The sequence below is a fragment of the Hippocampus bargibanti genome, linkage group LG12 (genome assembly GCF_051943395.1).
Source record: "Hippocampus bargibanti isolate YZ-2025 linkage group LG12, ASM5194339v1, whole genome shotgun sequence".
Classification (NCBI taxonomy): domain Eukaryota; kingdom Metazoa; phylum Chordata; class Actinopteri; order Syngnathiformes; family Syngnathidae; genus Hippocampus; species Hippocampus bargibanti.
The window spans coordinates 16,023,310-16,039,685 of NC_142745.1; the positions used below are offsets into that span (position 1 = coordinate 16,023,310).

At 42.5% G+C, this 16,376-nt stretch overlaps 1 protein-coding gene across 1 annotated transcript; it reads left to right on the plus strand.

Moving 5' to 3' along the window:
* The first annotated feature begins 1,036 nt into the window (after positions 1 to 1,036).
* On the plus strand, positions 1,037 to 13,728 carry osgn1 (oxidative stress induced growth inhibitor 1). Its single transcript, XM_089010922.1, has 7 exons — positions 1,037 to 1,210; positions 4,694 to 4,759; positions 8,199 to 8,527; positions 8,599 to 8,690; positions 9,177 to 9,376; positions 10,658 to 10,998; positions 11,935 to 13,728. Exons 2-7 carry the CDS (start codon positions 4,702 to 4,704, stop codon positions 12,478 to 12,480), a joined length of 1,566 nt encoding a protein of 521 aa, XP_088867048.1. The 5' UTR covers positions 1,037 to 1,210; positions 4,694 to 4,701; the 3' UTR covers positions 12,481 to 13,728.
* The last annotated feature ends 2,648 nt before the right edge of the window (positions 13,729 to 16,376 follow it).

Here is a 16,376-nt window from a genome sequence, read left to right on the forward strand (position 1 = left end):
TATATGACAGTTGCATACCTGTCAACCTTTATGTTTTTGCAGTACAAAGTATGTTTCTGATGCATTTTAAGACTTGTACGACGTACAGGAAAATCTGTACTGAAATACGCAAATTTGTCAATTATGGGTACCATCCGGTATACACCAACTATCACGAAACGGCAAATCAATCAGAAGTCAAACGAGTTCGCCGCGGTAGCCTCTATCTCGGTATCGTTTTTTTTTTCGTTGCAAACGAAGCGATTGGTTTGATGCGACTATGCGCATGCGTCTGCCACCTGCGGATATCCCATTGCATCATTCCGATCACACGTGAACAAAACGAAAGCAGAGCAGTAGGCCTAACATGCCAGAAGACACACTTATTGCCTACTGGCAGGTGAAGATGAATTACCCTGGCAATTGTTGTGACCTTCAACCATCATAAGATATGCTCATGTCAGCAAAGAAGGCAACAGTGGCATACAATACACTAGTAATTAAGCAACACTTGTAATTTCATCATTTATGCAGAATATGTACAGAATGATATAATGAAACACTAATGTACAATATAACATGTTAAACTACATGTTCACCCCCACCCCAACCCCATCCCTTTTCAATTGCTGCTGTGGACTGCAAATTTCCCCATTGTGGGACGAATAAAGGTTTTCTGATTAAGATTCTGATAAACACGTTTGAAAAAAATTATGGTGTAAGATTATTTTTTATTTTGTAAGGGAAAATACGAGTTTGTAAGGGCATTGAGCCGTGGAGTTGACAGGTATGCCGTTGACATAGGAAGACCTCAGAATTGTGAGGCAGACGTGCCAAACAGCACCTCTACGTGTAAAAAGTATATATCATTAAAATAAATATATATATAATATATCTAAAGTATACACAATTCATATAATATGTATAATATATCCAAAATATATAAATTGTTTGCTTTTTTTAAACGCCCTTCACGAAGTGGTGGATGGGCATGGGGGCGGGGCAAAACCCCAAAGTCGCCGCTGATTGGATAGCGGCACTACAGTTCATGGCGCTATATAATGTGTGAATGTGCGGCGGCGAGCCGCCACCTTTAAGCCGCTCGTCCACGTCAAAAAAAAGCCAGCAACGAGACGGCAGACGAGGGACTGACTAGGGGAAGCAAGAAGACGAACATCGTTGCTTCTTTGGTGTGCAACGATTAGAAGAAAGCACGAGCCGACAAATACCGGTGAGTGGTTATCGCTATGTACTATGATGGCTGACTTGTCGTCTGTCAGATGCGCATGCGCTACAAACCCACACAATGGTGTCTCTGGCCTGGTTGGTTTTGCGCACGCGTGAGTGAGTGGGTTAGTGGTCTATGGTCTTTCCCCCCTTCTCTATCCTACTAACACACTTTACGAAGTTAATACACGATTTAATTATAAAATATATCTATATTACATTTTAAAATAATATCGTGATATATCTGACGTGTGGCAATTAAAAAATAATAATAATAATTTACATTGTACTGTAATGTCATGATTATGTAACTCGGACCGTGATGCCACTGTCTGATGTTATCCTGAATGCCTGCGTCGGCAGATATATTTTGGCTGCGGAATCCACGCCCACATTCACTTTACATTCACTAGTAATTACTATTATGAAAACAAGCCATTACATTGAAACGCATGTTGAAAAAAGTGTTACAGTTTAATTGCTACATGCGTGTCAAAGCAATACGAGACTTGTGCTTTAGTTAGACAATGGTGGGAACGGAGCCAAAACTCAAACGACTTGTTGAATGTGACAGCCAGTCGCTTTAGTCAACCTATACGTTAGTCACTATCATTGATTTATGTTACTTGGCTCGTCAGCCATTTAGTTGGTCACTCAGAAAGCCGATAAGTCAGTCAATCTATTATTTGTCAGCCAGTCGTTTGGTTTATTAGTTAGCCAGTCAGTAGATCGACTGGTTAGTGACTCCACCTGTTTGTCTGTTAGTTGGTGAACTTGTTGGTTCATGCCTTGCAGACCAAATTTGTTCACCAGTCGGCCAGTTAGTTAGTTAGTCAGTTACCCAGCCTGCCTAACAATGAACAAGTCTGTTAGTCATCATTTTAATCATTTAGTTAGCTTGCCAGCGCGTCAGACAGGGAGTTAACCAGTGGTACAGTTTTAAACCGTAGCTACTAATTTGAATAGTATAAAATAGGATTGCAAGTGTAGTTGGTATCCAGGATGTTATTTTGTCCATTTGCTTCAACAAATTGGCAATTCCCTGACAGACTTCAATTTCATCATCTTTCCAATTTTAATCTTGATTCCTCTTGAGTGACTCAATAGGCAAACTTGTCCCTGAGGGGAAAACAAAGCAGTTCCGTTGAAAATTAGCCCCATAAACAAATTGTACTGTCATTCTGGTAATGATGGAAATGTCGTGGCAAAAAGGAAATGATTGCTGAGGAGACAAGCCGAAGAAGTCATTTGAATTGCAAAGATTAAACAAGAGGAGAAAAAAAAGCAAACAAAACTTCAGGCTCGGTCAGATTGCATCATGACAGACAAGTTTCCAGACAAACAGTGAAGAGAAAAATCATCCGCGTTTGTTTGTAAACAAAAGCCATGCCAGCATCCACTTTATGGGCTCATCGGCGGATAATTCCAATTAGGGCCCCCGTTGGGCCGTCTGAAGAAGGCGGAAACGCCACCAACAAGCGGGCGAAGGAGTTTAGCCCGTTAACGCCTTCACGCTTGTGATCACTTCACTTGCGGTTTTGTAGTTTGGCGAGCAAGTCTGGAACCGGCTGAGTCATGCTATGGAGGTGTGTCCTTGGAGAGTTGAAAAAGTGAAAGCACTTTGTCAAAGGCAACTCTTAAGACCACCCGTTTACGTTTATCAAAGCGTGTCATCTCAAGAGGAAAGAAATGGGCAAACTGCTGGCGCGACAACCTCGATGTGTCACGCGACCAGTTGAGTAGCTCCTTCCTCCAGTTCTTGAGCTCCTCACTATTCATTTACAGGGAAAAATATTGTTTTTAAATGTAAAAATTAAATGTTGCCAACTTTCTGCGCTCAATGAGGACAAGCTTGTCCAAGAGGCCATGTCGAACACATGGAACGAACACGTTGTGGAATGTTCCACATCTCCTCCTATCCCATGAAAAGTGACTTTTGTTTCCCCGCTTGGTCATTTCCACGGCCAGGCCCGAGAAGCACAAGCTACGTTTTTGAGCGCGGTCCAGGTGGAACCGACTTGTTATATAAAGTGAAGAGGAGGAGTAGGAGGCCTCCATGTTGGATGGCGGCCAAGAGGAGCCCCTACCAGCAGACCCTCCCGCTGCCAGGACTCTAACTTGGCTCCGTGCCAGACAGTTATGCAATAGCACACCCCTTTTTCTTCCCTCTCTCCCCCCCCTAGTTGCTTGACCATTGAACCCACAAACCTCCCTGACTTTACCATCTGAGCCGTGACTGTGTGTGCTTATTTCTTGTGTGTGAGTGTGTGTATGCGTACGTGTGCGCGCACACTTACATGATCTTGCCTGGCCAAGTCAGCATGACTTAACAGAATTGAACTGCCTACATTTCCCAGCATTTACTGCTCATTAAATGTAGTTTCCAGTGTGCTTAGGAGGTGCAACGTTGACCTCATAAAGGGGTTGGCACACTTCATTGAACAAACTACTACATAAATAAATATATTTTTTAAAAATATTTGTTCTCATGATAATTTTGATTTTGTCGATTCACCAGTGATTTAAAATGGGACCGCAGCCGATGATCATTTTAATACCTGATCAATTGGTTAATTTTGCTGATTATTTGATGTATCAATTAAAAAATATATATATTTCCTTTTGTTTACTTAACTCATTCACTGCTATTCCCAAATTTTTATTCGGGAATTGAAAAGCATGAGCTGGAGCGCCATTCCCGAATTTGTTCGGGTTTTGGGCGCCAATAAAGCGCTGGTCAGACCTGTGGCAATGTTTTTCCCTTCCACCAGGGGGAAGCATTTGCCTTTTGTCCATGTTAGCGCTTTGTTACAGATTCAGCTGTTGTTGAAGCACTATTTAAATCAATATGTATGTACTGTATTGTATTTTGTACAGGCGCCCCCATTTCAAGCTCAGATAACTCCAAACCCATGTAACTTAGGAATTAACAATTTGAGTGAAAATGACAAAAACCCTGGCACTGCAGCGGACACATTTTTGCCCATTGTCTGGCAGTGAATGAGTTAAAAGCAAGACATTATTTCAAATTGTCAAACAAATGCAAAAAAAACATTGTTTCGAGTCGAGCTGGTTATCAATAACTATTGAATCACAAAAACAAATACGAAACAAATGTGCAACAAACCGACAATATGAACAAAGGCCAAGACACATGTCTCTTCTTTTGTCTGCCGTTTCCATTTGTCATTGTTTGCAATCTGAGGTGTGTTTCTGTGTGCTTGCGCACGCACGTGGTTGCACAACTCCCTGGTTTCCGGGAGTCATGTTGCCATGTTTTAATTATGTGGGCAGATGACACTAGTCATGAGCTTATTTGACTTGCCTCTCCCCGGGTAGGTAGATGTGTTATGGCGTTTGTGCATGTGCGCATGTTCTGAGTTTGCAATCGAGATCACTAAGGTGATGGGAGTGATGTGACATAAAAAAAAAAAACACACAAGACAGGCGTCTTTAAAAATGATGTGCTTTTGTTTTTTCTTCTCAGACGACCTCATGGAGCTTCACGACAAAGAAACGGTATCCGGAGAGATTCTTCCGGTGGTGATCATAGGTGAGTAAAGGGAAAAACAATACTTGTTCACACTCGCATTTGCGCCTATGTATTCGAACGGGTTGCCGCGACGGACTGGAGACTAACACCTGCAATGTATAGCGGGATCCAATAATCCGAATGAATATTCTTCCACGAAACCGCGACAAAATGACACAAAGTCACCATGATTTTCTTTGAAAAGACCAGAATGGCGATGACGGTAGACGTCAATTGGATAACAAAAACGTCCTTAACAAGGGACTGAAATACCACTTCTGCTGATCAAGCCTTAGGATTGTGTTAGCCGTGCAGACTTGCTGCGCAGCGCCACTTGACGGTGTTGTCAGAATATTATATATATGTTATATGTTCAAACACGATATATACGGACGAGCGAAAGACATACAGTGGGACCTCGTTTTACGAACCCCGTGGCTTACGAACTTTTCGGTTTACGAACGTTACATTTATGAAAATTTTACATTGGCATCCGAACTATTTTTCGGGATACACACGGAGCCGCCACAATGAGTGATGTGTCGTTCGTGAATAAGCCCGTTCTCCAAAAAAGGAAATGGCAGCGGACTTTTGTTTTGTCCTCTATTCCCCGCCCACAGTAGTCGGTTAAAGCCACGTGATTGGTCAAGAACGCAGCAGTGGGGTATGGGGTTATAGACAGAGCGAGAGTGAGGTCGTTCTCCAAAAACAAAATGCCGTCTTCGGTTAAAGCCACGTGATTGGTCAAGAACCCAGCAGTGTGTGTGTGTGTGTGTGTGGGGGGGGGGAGTTAAACATTAAAGAGACAGGCAGATAGAGAGAGAAAAACACACACACACGAAAGGGAGAGGACAGAGCTTGAAACAGAAAAAAGAAAAGAGGAAAAAACAAGTAAAATGGTGATAAAATGGATAGAAAACAGTGAAATTTGGACCCATTTCAACTTTGATAGTTCAAAAGCAGAGTGTAGACTGGAAGGTTAAATATCCCGTCAATCAGGCTCCACAAACAACCCGCACAAGTCATCTGTACACTTGATGCAAAAAGCTATTAAACCAGCTAAACAGATCACAATTGATGAACTAGATACAATTATCACAGAGAAAGCACCTACAAGGGATAATTCCTCAAGATGGTGAAAGAAGAAGGCTATGTACCTCATCAAGTATTTAATGCTGAGGAAACCGGACACTCCATTCCATCAAGCCATTAACGACCATCACAAAGGTAAATACAATGACTTTATTGTACAGTACAGTTTATTTATTTAATCATAATACTATAGCACAGTTATTAGACATAAAATAAGGTATATTTTGTGTAGTTTTAAGGCTTCAAAAATTAGAAAGTAGAAAATTATGTTTTATGTGGACCTGGGAAGGGATTATTCTCGTTTTAATGGTTTCCTATGGGAAATTAATTTTTGGGATACACACTTTTCGCCTTACACACTCTGTCTGTGAACCAATTAAGTTCGTAAGCCAAGGTCCCACTGTACTAGCGAAATATTGAAAAGCGTAGTGTAGTTTTGATTTTTGACGCTTTGAGCAAAGTGTTTGGCATAACCAGACAAAGCAAGCCAGACGGCATTCCCTTCCAGCACTTGGGCACCGCGTGACATAAAACGTTCCTGAAATGATGATAAACTGAAATATTTTTATAGCATTAAAAGACAACCGACGTCTCCGGACAAGTTGTGTCCATCATTTGTAAAATGGCTTCAAATGACTTCTACTGGGCATATTTTAATAAGATTCCACCGCATATAGCTATATTTTACGTTTTAAGACTCGCGCTGAACATTCAGGAAGTCTTGTTTTTGAGTTGGTGACGAGTCCGTACGTGACGTCAGAAAAGGACCGCCTCCTCACCGTAAAAAAGACGCATTGTAGCGTCTTTCCATCACGTCAATGTATTTTGCTGTAGTTTTTTTAAAAAACCATGTCTTACACCCAAAAGCCGCCAGCAGAGGGAGGCAAACTCCATGGAAAGAATGTATCAGCCTGTGGAAACAGGCTGATTCATTCCTCACCGTAGCTGGTCGCCATTTTTCTGCCTCTTTTTGGGTGAGACATTCCCCCCCGCCCGTTTGCCTCAAAATGGCCTAAATAAATTATTTAATCGATTGCAAACATGTATGCTTTGCTCATCAGGACTATTTGAATCATATTCATAACTGGATGTGTAACAAGAAAGAATCTTCCCCGAATCTGAAGCCATTGTTTTGATTCTCCAGCAATGCAAGAGGTCTTGGCGTGATGTCACGAAATGGGGGTGGGACTTGCCCAATCCGCAGCTCAATTTTTTGCAGATTTTGGACACCTTAAGTCATTTTTATTGGTGTTTTGCATTTGAATAAAAATATCATACTGCGTGTTTTGGGTATTTTAGATGCTATAAAACGTTTTTCTGGTGTCACTTAGAAAACAAAAAAGTGACGTCGGTTGTCCTTTAAGATTCACCCAAACAAACCAGGAAGTTCATGATATTCGAAACGATTCATAACATGCATTACTAATCTATACTTGCATCCAAGTAAAAAAAATTCTCTTGATCCCCGTGCGATATATATATATATATATATATATATATATATATATATATATATATATATATATATATATATATATATATATATATATATATATATATATATATATATATATATATATATATATATATATATGTGTGTGTGTGTGTGTGTGTGTGTGTGTGTGTGTGTGTGTGTGTGTGTGTGTGTGTGTGTGTGTGTGTGGTCGCCGGTTCGCGTCCCGGTCCGGCCTCCCTGTGTGGAGTTTGCATGTTCTCCCCGGACCCGCGTGGGTTTTCTCCGGGTCCTCCGGTTTCCTCCCACACTCCAAAAACATGCATGGCAGGCAGATTGACCACTCCAAATTGTCCCTAGGTGTGAGTGTGAGAGTGACTGTTGTACGTCTTTGTGTGCCCTGCGATTGGCTGGCAACCAATTCAGGGTGTCCCCCGCCTCGTGCCCGAAGACAGCTGAGATAGGCTCCAGCAACCCCCGCGATATCTCATCTCATCTCATTTTCCGTACCGCTTATTCCTCATTAGGGTCGCGGGGGTCTCCTCGGGCCCACGTGGGCCCGAGGAGAGCATGCAAACTCCACACAGGGAGGCCGGACCGGGACGCGAGCCGGCGACCTCTGCACTATGAAGCCGGTGTGCTAACCACTCGACTACTGCACCCCCCCACCCCCCCGCGATATATATATATATATATATATATATATATGTGTGTGTGTGTGTGTGTGTGTGTGTGTGTGTGTGTGTGTGTGTGTGTGTGTGTGTGTGTGTGTGTGTGTGTGTGTGACGTTTTACGCAACAGATCTTTTTGTTCTTGCTCCATTAAGCCCGAAACGCAAAATCTCACTATGTGCGTGAAAGGTGACACTTGATCCAGCGCCCTGAATGCTCTCTTTTTTCAATCCCCGTTTCCCAGGTAACGGCCCCTCCGGGATCTGCCTGTCATACCTGCTGTCGGGCTACACCCCCTACATGTCACCCGGCGCCTCGCATCCCAACCCGTTGCTGCACAGCAAACTGGCCGAGCAGCCCGAGCAGCCCCTTCTGGAGCAGGACTTGGAGTACCTGTGCGAGGGTCTGGAAGGGCGCTCGTCCAACCCGGTGGCCGTGCTCTTCGATTCGCTGCTGTTGCCCGATAGCGACTTCGGCCTGGACCACATCTCCCCGCTCGAGTGGCGCTACGAGCCGGAGAGAGCCGTGCCGCACTTGGTGCTGGGAAAGGGGCCCCCGGGAGGAGCCTGGCACGTAGGTGTTGCGTTAACACCTCGTTATGGCCGCGCTGCCGGACGCTTGATCCTCATTTTGTTTGCTTTCAGGCTATGGAGGGCTCCATGCTAACGCTGAGCCTCGCTAACTGGATGGAGCTGCCTGGACTTAAACTGAAGGACTGGATGAAAGACAAGAGAAGGTAAAGTACGTTCTGACAATAACTCTTTTGGGTCTAATTTCGCAACGTGAACCCCCCAAAAACTCACAAAAACGGAACAGCAACAAGAATATGAACCGCAATCAAAACCAGAATCTGTCTCAGAACCAAACCAGTACACAACTATCACCAAAACAAGAAACTAAATTGGATCCCAAAATGAGCCACAACTAAAGCAAGGGTCAGAAATTGAAGTAGGACTTACACCAAACAGAACCAAAATCCGAATAAAAATCAGAACGCAACTAGCTGTAAAAAAACAGCCAGGGTCTTGACTAAAACCAGTTGGATTTCCAGAAGCTACACCCCAGCTAACATCGTAAACTAAACCAAAACAAGATGATTAGCATTAGAAAATGAACTCAGAACACCACCAGAATCAAAATGATCCAACACACCCGAGACAAAAATACAACTGAAGCAAAATAAGGACCCCAAACATGTCCAACTGTTTGTTTCCAACGTCAGAAATGTGCGCAATGACCGCGCCACGCCGGCTGAGATCGCTTCCTACTACCAGCACTACGTCACCCAAATGTCCCTGGAGCACAACTTTGCCTGCGGGACCACCGTCACCTCGGTCACCAGGCAGCCGGCGGATAACCGCGACGCCCGCGGCTGCTGGAGGATCAAGGGACTGCAGTGCCGAGGGGGCGAGGATCTCGGAGGTAGGGACAATTAGCTTGCGCCGGTGTTTGGGCTTTTCGGCGGCTGATTCAAGCTGTCGGTTGGGTCGTTTAGCGTTAGTGATTAGCATTTAGCATTAGCGCTGTTATGTATTTGGTGTAGGCGGGTCAACATGAGCAATTTAACTGATATTAGCATTTGTAATGTGTAATTTGTTTGTTTTGGCCAAGCTTTTATGTCGGATGCCCTTCCTGACACAAGTGTGCCTTTAGAATCAACTATACTTAAAAATCAAAATCAAATCAAAACAGAGGATCAAATAGGTTCAAATGGAGTATATAATTAACAATAATATAATTATATAAACATAAGCTCTCTATTTGCTATCTAGCTGGCCATCTATTTGAGTTACTTCCGGGTTGAGTGAACGCTGGCGCTCACCCACAGAAAAACTGATCCTGTGACTGTAAAGTGACCATGAGAGTTTTGAAAGGCGCTTATAAATGAAATGTATTATGGTGAGTATAGTTTTTGCTTTTTTGAATGTTGCTGCGCCAATGACCATTTTGTGTTTGGGAGCCTTTTACTGAGCGAGTTGCTTGTTCTGTAGCCACAAAGGGACATAAGTCTTCTTGTGCCGGTCCCAAGCCCGGATAAATACAGAGGGCTGTGTCAAGAAGGGCATCCGACGTAAAAGCTTGGCCAAAACAAACATGCGGATCAAACCTCTAAAGATGGAGGACACTGATTTGCTGTGGCGACCCCTTGTAGGGAAAAGCCGAAAGGAAAAGAAGAAGACTAGTGCAACATATTCCGGAGACAAATTCCTTATGTGTTCTACATACTTGGCCAATAAATTTGATTCTGATTTCCAGATTAGATCTGAATTTAGGAAAGACTATCTGAATAAAACACATTCGAATGTGTTTCATTCTTTCCCCCCAAAAAAGTGTTCTTTTTAACTCATTCACTGCCATGTGCAAAAATGTGTCCACTGCGGTGCCAGGGTTTTCGTCATTTTCATTCCAATTGCAGGACCCACAGAATATTGTTTTAGGACTACATAAGCATTCAATGCAGCATACGAAACCTTAGACTCTCCTCTTTCATCAGAAAAAAAAGATGTAATTCCTAAATTATATTGGTTTGGAGTTATCTGCAGTAGAAATGAGGGCGGCTGTACAAAAGGCAAATGCTGTCCCCTCGTGGAAGGGAAAACATTGCCTGAGGTCTGACAAGTATTATTTTTATTCTTATTATTATAGCACATTAAGCTACTAGCCCGGCTAATCCGCCGCTGACAATCTTCCTTCCTCCACCAGACGATTCTCCCGTGGAGCAGGTGCCCTTCTCTCTCCTGGCACACAATGTCGTGTTGGCGACGGGCACCCACGACATCCCCGCCCGCCTGGGCGTGGAGGGCGAGTCGCTTCCCTACGTGTGCCACTCCTTCTGGGAGCTGGAGGGCGCCATCTCCCGCGGCGAGCTGGACGAGTCGTCGGACCCGGTGCTCGTGGTGGGCGCCGGGCTCACGGCCGCCGACGCCGTGCTTGCGGCCCACCACCTCAACACGCCCGTGTACCACGCCTTCCGCCGCGCCGTCACCGACCCCGGCCTCATTTTCAACCAACTGCCCAAGATGCTCTATCCGGAGTACCACAAGGTCAGCAGGGTTTTAGGACAAACTATAAAAATCCAAGTGTATATAAAATGGAAAATAATTGCTCATTATGATTTTTTTTTTTTAAGTTTCCATTCTTTCCACCAAAAATACATTTTTTACCTCCCCCCATCACATTTCTAGACACAATGGTAATTTCTATTCAAAATTTCTTTTCAAAATCACGATTCATAGAATTTAGCTAAAAATGCTGAATATACAACAGGCAAATCAGCTTTTTTTGCAGATCTATCACAATGAATACATCAACTCATACATACATACACAAATAACTAAATAGATAAATAAATAGATTGATGAATAAATAAAAACATAAATAAATACATAAATTCATAAATACATAAATAAATGAAGACATGAATGAATGAATAGATTAATAAATAAATTAACAAATACATAAAAGAATGAATGAATTGGATTGGATTGGATTTGCCTTTATTAGTCTCGCAGTGGAGAAAGACAATATGACAACACAAAGACACATAGTCATTCCTTCTTAAGCACTTTCTGTACCCTCTTTGTTACATGAAGCAGTTCTAGATGAAAGAGGAGAGGATCAAAATATATTTTCACCAGAATAAATACATGAATAGAGAAATAGATTTATGAGCGAATAAATGAATGAATACATGCATACATACACAAACACATAAATAAATGAAAGAATAAATAAATAAATACATTGATAAATAAATAAACAAATAGATAAATGAATGAATAAATAAATAAACAATTAAATACATACGTGTGTGGGTGCATGCATGCATGCATACATAAATACATAAATTGGTCTGAGGTATCAGAATCAGAATCATCTTTATTGCCAAGTATGTAGAACACACAAGGAATTTATTTCCGGTAGAACACGCTACTACTTTTTGACCCTGACGTTTTTTTCCCCCCCGTGTCTGTTGTCAGGTTCACCAAATGATGATGCAGCAGCAGCACCAGTCGGCGTCTCCACTGGACTCATCTTCCTCGCCTCCACGCTTCCACCCCTCCTATTCCTCATCGTACGCCGGCTACCTCAGCTTCCCGCGCCACCGCGTGGTCTCTTTCCGACCGGACCGCAAATGCGTCTTACAGTCGGACTCGGGCCAGCGTTGCGTGGTGCAAGTATCCAAAGCGCTGGTGCTGATCGGCGCCCACCCCAACTTGTCCTTCCTGCCCGAGCGGGGTCGCCCTCTGGGGGTGCGGCCGGACGAGGCCGTCACCTGCCGCAGGAACCCCATCGATGTGGATCCCTTCAGCAACCGCGTGGTGGCGGCCGATGGGCCAGGCATGTACGCCATGGGCCCACTGGTGGGGGAGAACTTTGTGCGGTTCCTGAAGGGTGGCGCCCTGGCCATAGCCAGCGATATCGCCAAGGGACAGAGGGGGGGCGACGGCCTGGAACCGCCAAGATCATCGGACCGACTGGCTGATAAGTGGGTGGACAGGCAGGCGGAGGCGGCACCACTGTAGCGGCTGGAGAAGTGAAGGTGCAAAATGACCTTCCTTTGTCATTGTGCAATTTTTGTTCTTTTCTTTTATTTTTAGAAATGTGTATTTCATAGAGGCGCTTTTACCAGGCATCCGCAAGGTGTAGCTCGGGCATACATATCTTAATATGTGATGACATTACTTTCCATGCACTACTTTCAAATTCATCTACCCTAATATTTGCTGTTTTTGTGTTGAGGTCAATTCCATGCCTGACATAAAAGGAGTGCTTTGGTGCCCACTTTTGACATCTTAGTGCTAAGGACCTCAATTTCGCTCTGACGTTTCCGTGTCGTGACCAAAGGTTCACGGTTGACCTATTTTCCGTAGCTGAGCCCCGATTGGTTGTGACCTGACCCCTGCATGCCTACGATATCATTTTTCGTCAAAAGCAAAATGGCCGACTGCCCCCCCCCCCCCCCCAAAAAAAAAAAAAAAAAAAAACACCAAAAACGTGTATTTTGCTGCTTCACTCAAATTTGCCATTCGCAAAATTGCCGCGTTTTGAGTTCAGGGTAGAAGATATTACTATTTAAATGTTTTACTGTGATTGGTTGCAACCAGATGACACCAAACGACAACCTTTCTTTCAAATGAAGAGCTCCTCAACTGTCAGAGATATGACAGACAGACACCGTGGACAGAGACTCAGAACCAGAAAGATTGTCCCCACTGCCGGCAGGAGACGCAGTCATCAGATGACATACGTCTGAATTGTGCGCCCCTCTGCCAAGCTATTTATTGAGAGTATATGCAAATTACAGTGATATATTAGTAAACATAGTTTTCTTGATTATAATGCCACACCTCTGGGCGTTCTGAGCACCAACAGCTGCAAGCAATAAAACACAAGACATTTTAATTGGTTGTCTTTTCCAAAAACTGATAAGTTTGTAATCTGGCGCTTGTGCAGGATGTTTAAGCCGTAAATAACTCCGGTGAAAGAGGAGTATCTCAAGCCCTAAATTCTGTTCAAGGCCGGACCTTCTAGAATCTTGATGGAGACGACAGTTCACCTTGCCGTGTCTGTTTCCCTCAGATTTACTGTGGCCATCTGCGCTTTGACTGTAGGCCCATTGTTTAGTTGGTCAGCAAAGCACGGCACTTTTAAACATGATAAATTATTATTCTCCATCATCAACTCACTCAAGTGTTGAAATGACGGCAAAGCACAGAAACAGCAAAATAGATTAGGCTATTTTTATTTTTTATTTGTATATATATATATATATATATAATATATATATATACACACACACACACACACACACAGTAAAGTCTCGTTATAGATAGTCCCGGTTATATCGATATTTTTTCGGACTCCCTTGAATATCGATATAACGAGACTTTACTGTGTATATATATATTTTTTTTTTTTAATTGCTCAGATAAAGTTGCCTCGCTGGGGGGCCGGGTGACTTCCAGACGTGTGTCTACCACTATAAGAACCTCATCTTAACCTTAAATGGGCATTACGCTGCTACAACCCGGTCACATGACCAAAACAACAAACACAGGCCAACCTACCCAAAATCCGGAGTTCCTCCTTTTTTTTCAATAACTGTTGGTGTGATTGTTGTTACGAGAAGAATGTATTCTGTGTCTATGTGTATATTCTTCATTCCATGACCAAAGTCATGATTCAGTACACTGAGACGACTCGTGACGGTTTCAGTTCATCTTCATCTGTATTCTGTATTCTTGGCATCGTTGACGTATTTTGCCTTTGGCCTTGGGATACACTCAACAAACCAAATTGAAACGTACCCCTACTTCTGACCGCAAGATAGGGTCATGCCTGAGGATAGGTCATTCGATGAACTAATGTAAAATGGATACCCCAAACTCACAACTACAGTAGTAGTATGCAATGTTTATAAGAACATTGAAATCTAAAAATGAAAAAATGTTATACTTGTATTTTTTAATAGCGCTTTTTGTGATATTTAAAAAGTTTCTAAATCAAGTTTAAATATACAATGTACGTTTTTGACTGCTTACCCCTCTTAGGGTGATGCATTTTATTTTTAACATTTGTTTTAACTTGAAGTTTGTTTATGTGTAAAATACGAAAAGAGCGCATAGTCTTCCAAAATGACACCACAACTTTGTATGCAGACAAAATAGACCTTGGGTCGAAAAATACAAACACTGGATCCTTCGTTTTGGTTGCTCGCTGACCTCGGACCTCGCCTGATAACTTTATTCACCCCCTCCACCCCTTCCATGTCCGTGCGGGGAAAGGAATTAAAACTTTTCCATTGATGATTAACTTACAAGTGAATCATTGGCAACACCAGGGGACAAAAGGACAGTAGAACAGTTTGAAGTTAGCTTGCCTGACCTATAAATGAACAAACTACATAAATAGGGTCATTTATTCCACCTTTTAAAAGCAAATTAACCCAAGTTCTCTTTTATCATTTGAAATAATAATATAAAGATAAATTGTGTTCGGTCCAATTTTAATAATATTTGCCGTCATACATAATTAAATAAAAAAAGTAGCTAAAGCAAAAGTTTAACATGTTAATTTAATCAATGCCAGCTTTTTATACAATTGAACATAATTCCCTGTTGTTTGCACTCAAAATTGGATCACTTTTGGGGAATTTGTTCCACTATGCACCAACAATATTTGATTTCTTGGTCTAACATGCGTTAAACACGCATTAAAGGCCGTACTGGATTTGAAATGAACAGATAATCTCATTTCATTGATGTTTTTAACTTGAATTAACTTGTATATTTAGTTTTGCAAATTCGGACACTGAATTGGCTCATTTTAGACAAGCCAGTGGGGCCTTCCAATCTCATGCAATCATTCAGAAAATGATTAAAATGAAGATTGTTGTCTACTTCAATATGCACAAGATGTTTGTACTCCATGTGAATATGTTTGTATCTAATCAAATTGTGTACATTAAAGGCACTTCTGTGCAAAACTACCTATTCTGTGCCTTGTTTCGTTAAACCCAATTTACAGGTTTTGGAAGATACCATTCATTGTTAGGGCGATTGTGATTATTTTGCAGACTGAAGAATTAGTTTTAAAAAACACGTGAAACTTTTAGTTTCCGCAGGACTGCATTGCACGTTTAAAATATTTACAAATTAATTTTGTATCCAATTATATCCTTTAATAAATTTCTAACTATCTTAAATTGGGAAATAAATATATTTCTACAAATAAACAAAACAGTGGAATAACAGGATTCGGCCCGGTAGTCAAGTGGTTCGCACACCGGCTTCACAGTGCAGAGGTCGCCGTTTCGCGTCCCGGTCCGGGCCTCCCTGTGTGGTATGCATGTTCCCCCCGCGCCCGTGTGGGTTTTCTCCAGGTCCTCCGGTTTCCTCCCACATTCCAAAAACATGCATGGCAGGCAGATTGAAGACTCCAAATTGTCCCTAGGCGTGAGTGTGAGAGTGAGAGTGACTGTTGTTTGTCCTTGGGTGCCCTGTGATTGGCTGGCAACCAATTCAGGGTGTCCCCCGCCTCGTGCCCGAAGACAGCTGAGATAGGCTCCAGCAACCCCCGCGACCTTAATGAGGAATAAGCGGTACGGAAAATGGATGGATGGATGGAATAACAGGATCCAGCAATGGATGATCATAAAGTAGTACTATCTCTAGACACCAGACGACACTGTTGTACAAAGTAGAACAAGTAATGTGGCAGTTCTTCCAACTTTTCACAAGTTACCGCAAGAAAGAGTAATAATACCTTTCATTTATAAGCGCCTTTCAAATCTCTCAAGGTCACTTTACAGTCATAGAAAATAACATAATATTATGCAAAGCAATACATTACAACGCATCTTCATTTATATAGCGATTTTTAGACTCGTTGTTTTACAGAACACTGCAGATCATAACAA

Bases quoted from the DNA above. Each gene is read 5' to 3' on its own strand.
- osgn1 (XM_089010922.1), top strand. From the start codon at position 4,702: ATGGAGCTTCACGACAAAGAAACGGTATCCGGAGAGATTCTTCCGGTG. The intron at 8,528-8,598 runs GTAGGTGTTGCG...GTTTGCTTTCAG, and splicing joins CCCCGGGAGGAGCCTGGCAC to GCTATGGAGGGCTCCATGCT. The intron at 10,999-11,934 runs GTCAGCAGGGTT...GTCTGTTGTCAG, and splicing joins TCTATCCGGAGTACCACAAG to GTTCACCAAATGATGATGCA.